The following is a 16784-nucleotide window of genomic DNA, read 5'->3' on the forward strand; positions in this document are numbered from 1 at the left end:
CTTGTAATTTTCCAATGTTGGGAACTGTTTTGAAATGTTTGTAAACAGCATGTAGTTTAAATAAAATATCAATCAGCTTCAAACTCTGGGCTGAACGGTTGTCAGAAGAGAGGACTGTCTTGCCTGTGGCTAAAACAATCCAAACAACTGTGATGCTTTGCCCCTCCTAACACCACAGAGACCAGCCATGCATCAGGGCAGTGCCTTGTGGATTCCAGAAGGACAAATGTGGGGGCAAATTTAGTCCAAAATGGGTGTGTGCTGCAGTGGAAGCTGGGATCACTATGGGTGAGACCTGGAGATGGTGGCAAGGGGTATCCTGAGAACACGATCAAGGATAAAAGCGTGAAGCAGGGACGTCTGGATGGCTCAGCGATTGGGCAGCGCCCTTCGGTTCAGGTTGTGATCCTGGGATCTGGGATCGAGTCCCAAACTGGGCTCCCTGCAAGGAGCCTGCTTCTCCCTCTGCCTATGACTGCCTCTCTCTTTCAGTCTGTGTCTCTCATGTATAAATAAATAAATCTTAAGAAAAAAAAAAAAAAGAAAAAGTGTGAAGCAGCTTTGGAGGAAGTTCTGGAAGCCTGCATCAATTGCATGTCTAAGCAGAGGGCACCCAAGGAAAGCTTGAAAAGGACGAGAAGGCAGCTGAAGAAGGCCAGGCCGTACCTGCACGACTGTGGTAGCTGGTAAGGCTGTGGGCCACTGCAGTGGCGGTGGAATTGCCCCCACCCCAGGCAGCCAGCCCCCTGCCAGGTGGCATCACCCTCTTCCTAAAAGCCCAGCACATGACTCTCAAATTCATAAAAAACCTGAGTAAAAAACACAGCACCATAAAGGCCAGGAAAGCTGACTGAGGCTGGGATATCCCATGCTAGCTGTGTGACCTCGGCCGAGTTCACTGACATGCACACAGGTCCCTCTAGAGTTGTTAGCGTCCGTATCACAGAAAAGGCACATTGGTGTGAAATGGAGTCCTGCCAAAAAGAGATAATGCCCCTGGGGTCACATGGACAGGGGCTGCAGGTCGTGGATGTGGGGCAATGCCTGGTACAGAGCAGGGATGTAGCACACAGTTACCGCTTGCATCAATAACTGTCCATCTTTCTACAAGATGTCTATTTCCAGAAAGGAAAGAAAGATGGGACCCTAGGTCACGAGCTACTCTTCTAGCCAGAGGCATCCAAGGTCTACCCCTGCCCCGAGCAAACGTGACAGATACACGTGGGGCAGGCCCACCTGGGCTTCCTTCTCCAGCTTTGTCAAGTTTAAAAACATCTGTGCGATCTCCCGGTCGAACACTCGTACTCGGTCCCAGTCCAAAAGAAGAGATCTGTCTTTATCGGCATTGACCTATAGGAAAAAGTACAAAGGCAGAAGACGGGAAAGAAAATGTCCAGGTGAGCACACACTGCCAGGGAAGAGAATCGAGGTAGATGAAGCTGGTCCTCCTCTGGGAAGAAAATGGTCCCGGCTCTAAGGTCTCACAGCCATACCTATACAGGTGTGCAGAGGTGCACAGATATGTAGGCTGAGACCCAGCCCTGTCCCAAGGAAAGGCTGCCCTGACTCCAGGCCTCTCCCCTGAGATTCGGCAAGTAGTCTCGTACGGGGAGCCCAGAGCCAAGGCTGCTGTATCCTTAAGGGTGTTGGAACCTCCGTCACAAATGCCATCCCTGCCCACCCTCTGACACCTGGCCAGCACTAGGTGTAGTCCTTACAGGGGCCCCCAGCCCTATGTCAACCAGACCAGCTCTGTATTGCTTTAAATCTTGTAAGAAGCTTACACGGACGGCATTATTTGGAGAAATGGTTCTAAGACTTCAAAAAGTCTGAAAGTCAGTGGCTTATGGCCCTTGGTCCAAACCTCGGACCTGACCATCACAGCTGACTGTTCTGAGGCATGATCTACCCGGCCCCCTCCCCCTCAAGGCTGAGTTCATTCTTGCCTCTAAATTCAATGCATTCAGGCCTATGAAGGCTGGGATCCCTTCCCTGAGCACCCCACAGACCACTCTGGCGTCCCTCCTGTGCCCTTGGCCTCGGGGGTTTAATGGGCCGGATGATGACAGAAGACCCTCAGAGTCCACAGCCCGAACCTGGAAAGACCCAGCGTGTGTAGGGAAGGGAAAGCAAACCTTGGCCTGCAGCACCCAGTACGTCTCCGGTTTGAAGGACTGGATTTTATCATGTCTCTCCACGCAGAAGCCCAGGGTAGGGGTTTGACATGGCCCAAAGGAGATGAGGGAGCTGTCTAGATTGCCATATTTTCCCTGGAAGTACTTAGTTTGAAATCTACAAGGAGGCATGGGGTAGAGAAAGATATTCTGGTCACGTATGCACTCAAAGCCACCATCGTTAATCACCCACGTTGAGTCCAGCATGGGGCCAGCTGGCGGCAGTGCCCCTGCTCAGAAGACAGGGGACAGAGTGAGAACGTGGCTCAGCACAGGGGCCGGGAAAGGTGTGTGTGGGTAGAGAGGAATCATGTGTTTGCACACATGGCACGGAAGGCAAGAGAGAAGAGTTTCCACCCATCCTGGGGCTGGGAAACCCTTCTATTCTATTCTATGCCCTCCACCCTCTCCTCAAGACCCATGCAGTGAGGCAAACACCCTGCCAGAGAGACAGTTGCCTTCAGGGTTTTTAGAATATGGACACTGGCCTAGTACTAACCAGGCCCAGGGGCAGCAAATGGGGACCCATGAGGCAGGAGCCCTGGCCAAAGGGAGGGCAGCCGGCACCTGGTGAACGCACAGCCGATGCGCAGGTCCAGCTCTTGCCTGGCGTCCACCGACAGCGCCTCGTTGTGGTCTGGCTCGCCCAGGCGGGCCATGGCGGCACAGATGTCCGTGTCTGTGATGGAGCTGAACCTGGCCCGGAACACGGTCTTTTCGCCACTATGGGTTGGATTCATGACGGGCAGCACAGCGTCCAGGACCTGGGGGAGGCAGCCCAGCTGTCACTCACCTTCCAAATCTCTGCCTCCACGCCTCTCGTGTGAGGGCTCCTCTCTGGGGCTGAACCTTGCTGGTGTGACTTCCTCTCCATCCTGCCAGACCCTCCTCCACCTCCTTGCCTGTCCAGAAGTCTGTCTCTCCACATCACTCCTGCTACATGGCTTCTTTTCCTTCCACTGACAAACTTGTTCAAACACCCCCCCTTACTACCATCCTTTCTCTTATCTGCTTTCACCCTTGCCAAACCAGGAAATGCTAATGCCACGACACAGGGAAACTCAGTCATGCAATCCACCCCACTTGACCCATTTCCCTTCTTTTTAGAGGGCAGAGTGCAAGGAGGGGTGGGTGGAACTCTTAAGAAGCTGAAGAAAAGCCAGGGAGGGAAAACAGAATGAAGAGGAAAAGACAAACGGCAGGAGCAGGGAGGGCACAGGGGACCCCCACCTTAGGGACTGAGGGCTAAGCCCAGCAGGGGGCCTGGAGCCAGACTCACTATGAAGGCTGTGCAGTGGGAGGGGAGTCACACTGGACCCTGGCCATGTAGATTCTTTGGTGGGGGGTGCCTTTGTTGCTGAGGGGAGAAAGCCCCCAAGCTTCCGCCCCCAGGGAAGGAGCAGTCCCATAGGGGTGGGGCCGGGACAAGAGTGCCGAGGAAGGGACAAAGCGTGATCACGTTGACTGAGGGTGCTGTGTTGGAACTTGGGGTGTCCTGAGCTCCCTGGCCACACAGGAAGCATTTCCTAAGCCCCAAAGTGTAACAGGCTCCGGGTGAGAACTGGGGGTGCAAGAGGCAGGAGCGTGAGCTGCACCAGGGGACACCTGCAGTCAGGAGCCGCGTGAGGGCGTCACAGCCACAAGAGAGGCAGACACCTGTGTCCTTGCAGGGAGGGTGGAAACAAGATGGGAGGGGGAGGCTTGATGGCATCTTGGAGGGGACGGTGAAGGCTGGAAGTGAGAAAAGCAGGAAGAAAGGTAGCTAAGTGGCAACCAGCCTTGGCCATAGGTCCCTGAGAGGTGCCCAGAAGGCCTGAAAACCTTCCTATCCACTGAGAAAATTCTGCCCTCTGTCTGTATGTTTGCTCACACAGTGCACCCGAGTAGGGGAATAGGTAATACCCCTCTGCCCTTGGCAGAGTCCATACATTTCAAAGTGTCTATGCAATTTCCAAACTAAAGGAGGAGAAAAGGCATTTCTAAGGCAACGCAGCAGATTCCCAGCCGCACCCCCGGCATGGCGCAAATGCGAGGACAGGTCAGTGGGAAGGCTCGAACTAAGGACAGCAGTAGGCCCCCTCTTACCTCAAAACAGATGTTCTCTCCCTCCTTGTCGCAGTCCAGCCATAGCACAATATAGTCGCAGCCTTTGCCCTCCACCTGCCACAGAGTACACAGTGACTGGCCCCTCCGTGGCCCGGCCCGTAGTGCCCACCGACGGTGCTCCCAACCACACCCTGAGCCCCATGGAGCAGGACTGCCACCCAGACTGGGCCCGGGCTGAGCAGCGGCGCTAGACGCAGTTAGGCTGCCTTAGCCACTCAGAGAACTTCACTCAGGACTTTGTTTTTTGGACACAAAGAAATTATAAATGCAAAATGATCTTAACCCCCAAAACTGCATGGGAAGAGGGCTGAAATGAAATAAGCCTAAATGTTAATGGTGGTTGTCTTAGGTAGTGTGATTATATATTTTTTCTTCCTTCTACTTTTTACTATTTTCCATAATGTGTGTGCATTTAAGATGAGAAAAACCGCCACCACCAACAAACAGTTTAAAAAGCAGAATTTCTGCTCTCCAGGGCTGAGTGACCCGGCTGCCCAGGTGGGCCAGTGGATGGTTGTGAGAACAGTCTGAAAGGTGCCTCGTGGGCCAGCAGGGGGAGCTCGCAGAAAGGGCTGCGAGGCCCACCCAGGGCTTCCAGCAAAGGCCTCCAGTTCATGAAAGAGAGGACTCTGGAGACCACCTGCAGTGCAGAGGGCCCAGAGTAGAGGCTTCTCAGGTGCCCATGCCCTAGCACGCCCACACACCTGCAGGAACTTCACCATGTTCAGCTTGGGGTTAGCCTCCTTCTTCTCTGTCGGGGCTTGGCTGAACAGCTCTGCGGGGTCCACCTTGTCTCATTTGTTGTACTTTCCTACAAACCATAGCCACAGTGACAGCTGAATCATACTTCTTGGCTCACCAAGCTTGATCTCTCCAATTGTCATAGGCCCAGGAGGAGAGGGAGGCTTGGAGAACAATTTGCCCAGGGGAACCCCACAATTGGAGGCAGAGCTGGGCCTTCATTCCCCTGGGCTGCTGAGGTGACACCACACCTTGGTCACCTCCAGGAGCCACCGCTGGGCAGGGCTGCTGCTGCTCCAGCCTCACTTCAGGACATGCCCTGTGGCTGGAGCGCCATTCCTGGGCTGGCTCACTTTGCCAGAGCACTGAACCACACCCCTCCTACCTCTGTCTTCTCTTCCAGCCTGAATAGCTGCAACTCTCCCCCTACCCAGCACTTGACTGCACACATGACAGGTGCTCAGGGGAACCCCATGGGGAATCAGTCTCTTGGGCTTCGTGTCTGGTACATCCACCTACTTCTCTACTCAGTGCTCAGTGCTTGCAAGCTTAGCCCTCTGGCTTTCTTTTTGTCCCCATTTCGTACAGCCTGGGAGAACGGGGTCATACAGAGTCAAGTTCAAATCCCAGCTCCCCACCTGCTGGCTGGTGATAAAACTCAAGAGTCCAAATGCTTGGCCACACGACTGAATCAATGTCCTTGTTGTCACTGGGCAACAAGAAGTATTGAGACTTTGCTGTGCACTAAGCTCTCTTCCTTCACCGTCACACTGAGTCCTCAATCCTAGGAAGTGGATGGCACTATCGTAAGACTCACATCACACATGTGGAACAGAAATTTCTTTTTTTTTTTTTTTTGGAACAGAAATTTCTAGAGGCTCCAGTCCCAGCCCATGAGCCTGTAGAGCATGAGACAGAGCCTAGGCTGGAGTCTCTCATCAACCACAGGGCCCTGCATGTGGCTCTGCTGGGTCACTAATGCTGGCCCTTCCAAGGTAACAGATAACAAAGATGACAATGACAGCCACCAAACGACCACTGGGCAACAGTCACATTCACCTCCCAAATGCCTGCATGGGCCAGCCCCTCTGAGGTGGGCATCCACCACCTCTAGGAAGCACAGGAAGGAGCATAGGGCATGCAGTGACTAAGGGGTGCCTCTGGGATGGGGACCCACGGGCATTGAGCTCTAAAACCTGGGTTCTAGATGACCCAGGACCTGCTGGCCTCAGGACTCATGGGTTCTGCACTAATTTGTCTGCCTGGAGCCCTCCCTGGCTCCATCTAGACTTGGGGCAGCACTTTGCCGGGCTTCCCTCAGTGGGATAGGGGTTGGGCGGGGTGCAGGGGGCTCACCCAGGAAATCCAAGGTCATCACATGACCACAGACGGATGTCATCTTGAAGCGGACGGGCTGGCCAGCAAAGGTCCCGCTGTACTCATGCACGGAGCATGTTCCTTTCAGCCCTTTGTGGGAGGACATGTTTCCTGCAGAGAAGCACAGTGATGGCTGCTCCAGCAGGCCACAGCCACCACAGAGGCCCCAGACCCAGAAGCCACCACTCACAGGGCCAGAGTCCCCCTTCCCCAGAGCAGTCAGTGGCAGCGTTCCTCAGGCCACTGCATGTAACAGTGCTGACGAATGTCGTGGTCCTCCGGGAAACACCACTCATTGCTAACCAACCAGCACGGTATGCTCACCACGCAGGGCCCTGGGCCAGCTGAAGGCCAGGAGCACCCTCTCTGAAGGCTCTCCACAGCAGACACTTGGGCCCTTCCTCTCATTTCTGCCCCACTTCTTTCAAACTTCACCAGGTCTCCATGGACCTCCTCATTACCAGGTCCCTTGACGTCTTCTCATGCTCCCGCTCCCCACTGACAGCCTCTCAGCTGAACTTTCTTCGCTTCTGTGGATTGGGCACTTCTCAGCTCTCCCCTCCCCTTCAAAGAGACACCATCCCACTGTCCTGACCCAGGGGAGGTCACGGTGGACATAGGCCATTTCTAGGTACCCAGAGCACCCAAGCACCCTTCCTATCTGGAGGCAAGTCAGAGATAGGAAGGAAAGGAGCACCCCACCAACTACCCCAGTGGCCAGGATGGAGTTAAGGGACAGATGTCCCCTTTCTTAGTGCCCTGGTGTCTCAGTAGGGCTATATACCAGGGCCAGCCTAATGCTGCTCTTGAGTGACATGAGGCACACAGGCTGCAGCTATAGTGGTTGAGGGCAGTGGCAAAGCTCCTGTGGCGATACGGTCTGTGGCATGGCCTCAGACTTAGACCAGGGCGAGATCTTGGCTCTGTATTCTTCTAGTGAATTCTCTTTCTGTGTAAGTTACCAGGGCTGGGTGCTGCTTTATGAGCAACAGTGGACTGCCCGGTGCTACGCTGTGAATGGTGTCTGTACCTTTTGGGAGTCCTGGACCGCACACTGAATGTAGCAGTAAATGCACCCACAAAAACTAATACTGAGATGCTTCAGTAACACCCACTGTCCTGAACCAAGTCAATTCCAGAGGGCTGGAGTCACACTCCAGAAAAAAAGAAATGACCATGTTTAGTGATTCCTCCCACAAACCCGCCGGTTTGTCTTTCCTACCCCGAGAGAGGATTTTAGCAATGGACTGGGCCAAGGATGGCTTTTCTGCAACCATGAGCACGGTCTTCATCTTGTCTGAAAGCTGCCCGGGGCTTTGGCCCTTCACACTCCAGTTTCAGAGGGATGGAGATGAAGTTCAGAAACTGTTCTTCTGCAGCTCAACACTACCATCAAAGCTGACTCCTAAAGAGAAGAAAGACACACAGAAAACAAATGCTTCTAATGGAAACTCTACCAAGAAGGAAACTCATTTTAAAAAACAAAAACCAGCGGTGCCTGGGTGGTGCAGTTGGTTGAGCATCAGACTCTTGGTTTCAGTTCAAGTTTGACCTAAAGGTAGTGAGATGGAGCCTTGCCTCAGTTTCCATGCTCAGTGGGGAGTCTGCTTGGGTTTCTCTCTCCCTGTCTCTACCCCTGCTCATACACGCTCCCTCTCTCTCTCGAGTAAATAAATATTTTTTAAATGTTTAAAAAAGATTTTTAATTTATTTATGAAAGAGAAAGAATAAGCAGGGGTAGCAGCAGAGGGAGAGGAAAAAGCAGGCTCCCGCTGAACAGGAGCTCAATCCCAGGACCCAAAAGAGCCACCCGGGTGCCCAACAAATAAATCTTTTTAAAAAACCCAAAAAGCAAAACACAAGTAGACACAATTTCTTTGGGATTCCTGGGTGGCTCAGTCAGTTAAGCATCTGACTCTTGATATCAGTTGAGGTCTTGATCTCAGGGTTGTGAGTTTTCAAGCTCTGTGTTGGGCTCCGCGTTGGGCACGGAGCCTACTTAAAAAAAACAACACCCCCCCCCAAAACCCAAACTCCACACATAGGGGTTTCTGGCTGTCTCAGTCAGTAAAGAATGCAACTCTTGATCTCAGGGTTGTGAGTTCAAGCCCCACACTGGGTGTAGAGTTTACTTAAACAAACAAACCTGAAGAAAAAGAAAAAAAAAGACATGGGATAAACCAGGGCAATGGAACTGGCTTAGAAACGAACACCTTGGGAATTTGGGTTCCTTTGGCAGAAGTTGATGTGGCTCCCTGACCTCAGGTCAGTCATGTCACCAAATCCGTGCTAGGGAGACTTGGGGGCCTTTGGATCTGGACTGACAGGCTGGGGTAGCGCAGAGGGCCAGCCCTCCACCCAGGGCACACTTCTGTTTGCTCCCCAGGGCTGAGAGCAGTACCTCCACCTCAGCGGAGAATCGGGATGCCCCGGGACATTTCCTGGTTTTGTTTAAGATTTATTTGAGAGAGAAAGAGAGATCGTACACAGGCGGGGGAGGGGCAGAGGGAGAGAAGCAGACTCCCCACTGAACACGGAGCCTAACTCAGGGCTCATGATCCCAGGACCCTGAGATCATGACTCCAGCTGAAATCAAGAGTCCTCATACACTCAACTGACTGAGCCACCCAGGCGCCCCACCCTGGGACATTTTATAAAATGCAGATGCCAGGCCATGTTCCCTAGATCTTTCTGATCCAAAAGAGGCCTGAGACCCATTGGACAATGGAGTCCAGACCCCAGTAGTACTCGACAGCCCCTTTCCAATGGGCTCCAATCTACCTTCCTGCCTGCCTTTCACAATCTCTAGCATTGCAGATCATGCTCTGGCCAATTAAACTGGACACCATATCTAAAGAAAAACATATTCTTAAGCCTCTGTTCCCTTGCTCGGAATGTACCACCAAGCCCAGAGAATGCAGCTTGACTGTCTGAAGGCCTGGCTCTAGTGCCAACTCTTGGTTAAAGAGCTCTCCCAACACCCTGGGGCGGGACAAAGCATTTCCTGCTGCCCCGAGTCCGTTACAATAGACCGCACCATGCCACGGTTAGTTACTGTCTCATTCTACACCAGCACGAGTTGCCTGAGGTCTGGATCACTGCCGGCCACTGTGACAACTGGTTCCATGATTGCTACAGGACATTGAATTCCTGCTTTTTTTTTCTTCCTGCTGTCTTTTTGATCACTATATATATGGCCTTAACATTGACAAATATGACACTGTATTAAAAAAAAACCAACCCAACAACATGACTGCTACTTAAACAACTGGGCAACCTTCTGGGTGGGCTGGGAGGGTTAAAGCTAGATTCCTACTTTATTTATTTATTTAAGATATCATTTATTTATTCATGAGACACACACACACACACACACACACACACACACACACACACACAGAGGCAGACACAGGCAGAGGGAGAAGCAGGCTCCATGCAGGGAGCCTAACGTGGGACTTGATCCCGGGTCTCCAGGATCATGCCCTGGACCAAAGGTGGTACTAAACCGCTGAGCCACCGGGGCTGCCCTAGACTCCTACTTTAGAATTGCCACCAAAACAGATTCCAGAGCTGGCAGAAATTTACGCAAAAAGATCAAACTAGAAAAAATACTAGGGGTGCCTGGGTGGCTCAGTCAGTGAAGTGTCTGTCATTGGCTCAGGTCATGATCCTGTGGTCCCAGGATCGAGCTCCCTGCTCAGTGGGGAGCCTGCTTCTTCCTCTCCCTCTGCCCCTCTCACCACTTGTGCTCTTTCTCCATCACGTTCTTTCTTTTGTTTTTTTAAAGGGTTTTTTTTTAAAAGATTTTATTTATTCATTCATGAGAATACACAGAGAGGGGGGAGAGAGAGGAGAGAGAGAGAGAGAGAGAGAGAGAGGCAGAGACACAGGCAGAGGGAGAAGCAGGCTCCATGCAGGGAGCCCGACGTGAGACTCCATCTCGGGTCTCCAGGATCACGCCCTGGGCTGTAGGCGGCGCTAAACCACTGAGCCACTGGGGCTGCCCTCCATCACTCTTTCAAATAAATAAAATCTTAAAAAAAAAAACAACTAGAAAAATACTAGAAGAAAACATAAACTTTGGTATGAAGGAAAGACACATAAGGATTTCAGAAGCTCAGAAACATATCTCATGTTTGAAAGCATTTGCTTTCTTTTTCTGTGAATGGTCTATTCCTATTTCTTTACCCTTTCTCTCCCCAGCCAGACTGCTGTTTTCTCATTTTTAGTAATTGTTTTATATAATGAGGAAATTAGCCCTTTGTGATATGATGGCCAACAACACTTGTAATGGCAAATTAGAAGTAAAATGAGCTCATGCTTATCTCACTAGCAATGATCACAGGATGAGCACACGTGGAGGAGGGTCTGGTGACAGGCAAACTATGAAGGTAGGTGGCTGAAGTAAAACTGGACCAACCTCTGTGCGGAGCAATTAGACGATCTCTCTCAAAACTACAAGTGCACATCCCCAGCAATCCCACCCCTGGGAATGAATTCAATCACCCCACCAGAATTTATTGAGCACATACTACATGCTCAGTATGTGTTGCTATGTGCCACGTGGGACAAAGTCCAGGCATTAAGACCCACAGAGGATTGGGGGACAGTGGGGAGGGCAGTTTCAGACTTTGGGTTTGCTTTGAGGGAACTGGGAGGTAGCACAGGAGCCTGATGACCTGACTTCAAGTGTTCAAGAGATCCCTCTGGCTCTAAGAAGGGAGTCACTGGGCCTTGGGGGCAGCGATGGAGGTGCTGAGGGAAAGTTGGGGTCTGGGGCTGATTCCCAAGGCAGAGCCAACAGGACTGAGAAGGGGAAGTGAGGCAAGTGCAGAATGACTCCAGTGCCTTTGGCCTAGGGAGCTAAAGGATGGGATTCCCATTTGTTGAGATGGGAAGTTAGGAGGAAGGAGCAGTTTGGGACAAAGATGCAGGAGCTGTCAGGTATGTTAAATGTGAGCTGCCTAATAGCCAGCTGGGCCATGGAGGAGGCGGTGGCATGTGGTGGCATGTGGAGCAGGGAAAGGAGCCCAAGTTGGGGGCTGGGGAGATAAGGTGACTCAGGAGAGGGGAGATCCTCAAAGGCCAGAGAAGAGGCACTTGGGTTGGTGGCGGGGGTGGGGAGGGCGGGAGGGGAGGCAGGAAGTCATTGCACATCACACATCGAAGGCTACAGATACTTGCAGCCTGGGGGAGGTGATAATGGAGACCTGACATTGGGGTCTGGAGACCTACAGGCGCCAGGTGACCTTGATGGGAGCTGTTTCATGCAGGAGTGCCAAAGGGAAAAGCCTGAGGGGGGTGAGCTCAAGAGGACCTGGAAGGAGGGAAGAGGAACAGTGAGTAGGTTTTTACATTTTAAGATGGAAGATAAACCAGCATGTTTGTAAGGAGGATAGAAGTAGTAGAGTAGAGGGAAAAGAGAAGATGCAGGAGGTGAGGGGGGAATTGCTGGAGTGATGTCTCTGGGTGGGAAGCAGTGGCTGTCCTTGGCCAGAGGGCCCCTCTAAGAAGTACAAATGTCAGCAGGTCAGCAGTGAGGACAGGAGATGGCACTGGGGGCAGGCTGCCAGCAGGGGAAGGGCTAGATTTAGCAGGGATGGGATGTGCCAGGTGAGTAGGAGTGAGAGGGTGAGGGGAAAGATACTCTAGGATGGGCAAGGAGGAGGGGAGGACGTGGGAAGGTCCACGCAGGGCATGCGCTGGTGGGGTCTAAAATCTTTATGTGCTAGAGTGGGGAGCAGGGGTGGAAGAAGAAGAAAAAAAGTCAGAGGGCAAGGTGCCTGGGCACTGGTGTGGGGGCCTGAATGGCGTGGGGGATGAGGCCGCAGGGGGACAGGAGACTGCAGAAGTAAGCAGTGGGCGCTGGCAAGACTGTCCACGTGGACACTGGGTTCCTGAGGCAGGACACAGCGGGTAACACACCGCCGGGGAATCCCCTGCAGCATTATCAGTCAGAAGACATTAGAAACGTTCTAGGGTATGCCAACAAGGAACTGTTAAATAAAGTGTGGCAGACAATGGAACACCAAGCAGCAATGAGAAAGAAGTGCATCTGCTCCGTAAATACTAATGTGAATTGAGTTTCAGAGAAATTACATGAAGAAGTGAAGTGTGTGACTGTACAAAGCACTGCCATCTATGGATGCGTGCACACACACACTCAAGAAATGGCAAAGCAACCACCTGGGGGCAAGAGTGGGGTTAGGGTCTGGAAGCTGGACCTGGGGGGGCCTTCTGCTAACCATACTTCCTTTTTTACTTGTTACATTTAGTGCAGTAGACACACATAAGTGGTCAAAAAGAACTACGATTTAGAAGTACGGAAGAGGGGCGCCTGGGTGGCTCAGGTTAAGTGTCTGACTTTGGCTCAGGTCATGATCTCAGGGTCCTGGGATCAAGTCTGGTATCCATCCATCCGGCTCTGTACTCAGTGGGAAGTCTGCTTGAGATTCTCTCTCTCCTTGGAACACCTGGGTGGCTGAGCAGTTAAGTGCGCCTGCCTTCCGCTCAGGACGTGATCCTGGGGTCCTGGATCGAGTCCCACATCGGGCTCCCCGCATGGAGCCTGCTTCTCCCTCTGCCTGTGTCTCTGCCTCTCTCTGGGTCTCTCTCATAAATAAATAAAATCTTAAAAAAAAAAAAAAAGATTCTCTCCCTCTGCTTTGATGTGTGCGTGTTTTCTCTATAAAAAAAAATTTACCTGTGAAGTGAATAATAAAAACTTACAGATGCCTAAATTTTTTAAGATTTTATTTATTTATTCATGAGATACACAGAGAGAGAGGCAGAGACACAGGCAGAGGGAGAAGCAGGCTCCATGCAGAAGCCCGATGTGGGACTTGATCCCGGGTCTCTGGATCACACCCCGGACTGACGGTGGTGCTAAACCGCTGAGCCACTCGGGCTGCCCTAGATACCTAAATTTTAAAAACAGACTTTACATCTATAGGACTACTGCAAACACTTCTCAACGTCCTTTTTTCCTATGGTGTTAAAATTTCTAGAAGTTTTATATTTCTACTACTCTTCTTTGTACCTAAGGATCCTAAACACTTTCAGGAAATAACAGATTCTTCTCTACAGATCCCTTTAGAGAAACATTTTGTCCTAGCATCTTCAAAGGGAGTACCTCATTTATCCAGGGCTAGGGATAAACCTCGACAGCGCCCACGAAGGCACACCGGCATCCATACCCGTTTCAGATCACCTGTCCACCTCAGACTAGTTGCTGTTCCACACTGTTACATGTAGGTCTTTAGCAGCTCTGGCTCTAGTTCAACAGTTTATAGTTCAGTTCTGCATAAGGACTTTGTAATGATCTGAGTATCACTGATTTACTGGGAAAAATGTATGACTTTCTTTAAGGATTTGGAATCCTGGGAAAGGGACCCTGGTGATGATCTGGTACAGACGTCTCAAGGAAGAACAAATTAAGACTCAGAGAAAGAGATTCTCCAAAGGTTACCTGGAAAGTTTGTTGAGTTGGAGCTGAAACTCCTGCTTCTCTATGAGATACTTTTTTGTTTTTTTAACTGCACCAGGGTCTACCTGTTAAAAGAATTCTGCAGTCTTAACTGATTAATTTTCGGTGGTTATCTTGGGGCCTATTTTTCTATTAAGGCACACTCCAACTTCAAAAGGGAAATCAGGGACGTCTGGGTGGCTCAGTGGTTGAGCATCTGCCTTTGGCTCAGGTCGTGATCCAGGGTCTTGGGATTGAGTCCTACGTTGGGCTCCCCATGGGGAGCCTGCTTCTCCCTCTGGCTCTGTCTGTGTTTCTCATGAGTAAATAAGTAAAATCTTTTTTTTTTTTTTTTTAAAGGGGAAATCAATGAGAATAAAAGCTGAAAGCAGTGGTTTGCAAACTTCTATAAACCATCATTATACCATATGCCATCTTAAAACCCTTTTGCTGTACTGTTATTACTTAAGGGTTTGCATTTTTTTAAAAAGATTTTATTTATTTATTCATGGGAGACACAGAGAGAAGCAGAGACATAGGCAGTGGGAGAAGCAGGCTCCTCACAGGGATCCCGACGTGGGGCTCAATCCCTAAACTGAGCCAAAGGCAGACGCCCAATCTCTGAGCCACCCAGGCGTCCCAGGTTTTTGCTTTTTAAAAAAATCTTGGGATCCCTGGGTGGCGCAGCGGTTTGGCGCCTGCCTTTGGCCCAGGGCGTGATCCTGGAGACCCGGGATCGAATCCCACGTCGGGCTCCCTGGTGCATGGAGCCTGCTTCTCCCTCTGCCTGTGTCTCTGCCTCTCTCTCTCTCTCTCTGTGACTATCATAAATAAATAAAAAAATTAAAAAAAAAAAATCTTAAAAAAAAAAAAAATCTTAAGGCAGCCCCGGTGGCTCAGCGGTTTAGCTCTGCCTTCAGCCCAGGGCGGGACCCCGGAGCTCCGGGATCGAGTCCCACGTGGGCTCCCCGCATGGAGCCTGCTTCTCCCTCTGCCTGTGTCTCTGCCTCTCTCTCTCTTTCATGAATAAATAAATAAAATCTTAAATGTCTGTTATTTTTAAAGGGAAATGTGATCGCCTTCTTTTCCATAACCTATGTGGTTCATCACATTTGATCTCGTCGCCTGCTAAAGCTGCATCTGAAGTTGGTTCTCTCATTTCAAAAGGGAGAATCAGCCAGTGCTGAGGGCGTGTTGACAGCAAACAACACACACTGGAACTGTAAAGTGAGAGCGTCAGGTGGGCACTTACTGCCGGTCGGTCGGCGGACTCTCCTCTCCGCAGCAGGATCAGCAACGGTGGGTGCCCTCGGGGGTCGCGGTACACAAAGTCCTCCCCTGTCCGTCTTACGAACAACTGAACTCGGCTTGGGGGTGGAGGCCCAGCGGTGGCGCAGACAGCACCGAGAGCAGGATCTCCACCTTGGCCACTTAAGCCGGTGCCGCGGGGTCCGGAGAGCAAGCCCCTCCTCTGCACGCAAGCCCGCTCCGCACGCCGCCGCTCTCTCCAGCCTGGCCCGTCACGCCTCGAGGCTGGCCTGGGCAGTTTTCTGACTGCGAGCGGACCGAGGCTCAGAACAATGCGGCCGAGGCCCAGGCGACCTTTGCCGCGGCTCTAGGGGCACCTCGGGGCTCCGCGGCCATCAAGCCCACTCTGGGCGGACCTTCCCACGTCCTCTCCCGAAGGCTGAGTGGCAAAGAGGCAGGATAAGGCCAGTCCTCCCTTTCACCTGCGAGAACTGAATCCGGCGAGTCTGTCCACCAACAACTCGGAGAAACACACCCGGAGCCCTCAAGGCCGGGCCGGGCCCGGGGCGGCAGGCGGCCCCCCGCACCTCCGTCTCCCCACCTGTGGCCGCAGCCCGCACCTCGGAGCCCCGCGGGAGGGTCGATGGAGGTCGCCCCTCACCACCTCCCGGCACCCCCACCGCCAGCCCCGGGGTGCGGGCGCCCCCGCCGGGAAGCAGGGCGCGGGAAAGCGAGGCGCCGCCTCCTCTCCCACGCCCCGGGGCTGGGGGCCCACCTCCCCGGCGCTTCCCGCCGCCCGCCGCTCACCCGCAGCCCCGCCGCGGCTCCCGCCGGGGCTCCCGCCGCAGCTTCCGCTCGGGGGGCGGACTCGGCAGCCTCCACTTCCGGTCCGGCCGCGGCGGGCGTCCCCGCGGCTGGCGTCCCCTCGCCTGTCCTCCGGGGCGCGCACGTCCGCGTCCGCGGGTTCCGTGGCTCGCGGGTACCGGCCCTGCCTCCTGACCCCTCCCCGCGGCCTCCCCAAACCCCCCACCTTACTCTTCTCCGCCACCGGGAAAGCAAGAAAGGCAGCTGTTACAATGGTCGTAAAAACGGAATGATAAATATGAAAATATATATGCTGTTCATAATTAAAATAATCAAGGGATCCCTGGGTGGCGCAGCGGTTTGGCGCCTGCCTTTGGCCCAGGGCGCGATCCTGGAGACCCGGGATCGAATCCCACATCGGGCTCCTGGTGCATGGAGCCTGCTTCTCCCTCTGCCTGTGTCTCTGCCTCTCTCTCTCTCTCTGTGACTATCATAAATAAATAAAAATTTTTAAAAAAAAGGGTCATGTCCCCATTTAAAAAAAAAATTAAAATAATCAAATTCGCAGATGAGTGTATAGCCGACTCTTTTTAATGCTGTGACTGTGGAATGAACGAATGAATGAATAGAAAATCTATCTGAAAAAAAATCCATCTGGAAGATGAATTGGGCAATAAAAACAACTTTTTTTGTGTGTGTGTTAAAGCATTAGGATTATGGAAGGCTTAAAAAACTTTTCATGGCCTTATTTCAATATCTTTTATGGTGTCCCTAAATATGTTTTAAGTAATAGCAGACACACATTTCCCCTGCTCCCTGTAGGCTTTTTCTCCAATCTGCCTTTTTTGAGTAGGAGCCCTGAAAGATGC

At 52.1% G+C, this 16784-nt stretch overlaps 1 protein-coding gene across 1 annotated transcript; it reads right to left on the reverse strand.

The window, feature by feature from the left end:
• Positions 1–1143: 1143 nt before the first annotated feature.
• On the reverse strand, positions 1144–15937 carry LOC144299291 (DNA topoisomerase 3-beta-1-like). The gene is made up of 8 exons (XM_077874800.1): positions 15919–15937; positions 7621–7803; positions 6378–6509; positions 4985–5091; positions 4260–4334; positions 2742–2938; positions 2136–2292; positions 1144–1350 (listed from the first exon to the last, which is right to left on the reverse strand). Exons 4-8 carry the CDS (start codon positions 5000–5002, stop codon positions 1159–1161), a joined length of 639 nt encoding a protein of 212 aa, XP_077730926.1. The 5' UTR covers positions 5003–5091; positions 6378–6509; positions 7621–7803; positions 15919–15937; the 3' UTR covers positions 1144–1158.
• Positions 15938–16784: the final 847 nt, after the last annotated feature.

The sequence above is a fragment of the Canis aureus genome, chromosome 27, assembly GCF_053574225.1.
Source record: "Canis aureus isolate CA01 chromosome 27, VMU_Caureus_v.1.0, whole genome shotgun sequence".
In the NCBI taxonomy this organism is placed as follows: domain Eukaryota; kingdom Metazoa; phylum Chordata; class Mammalia; order Carnivora; family Canidae; genus Canis; species Canis aureus.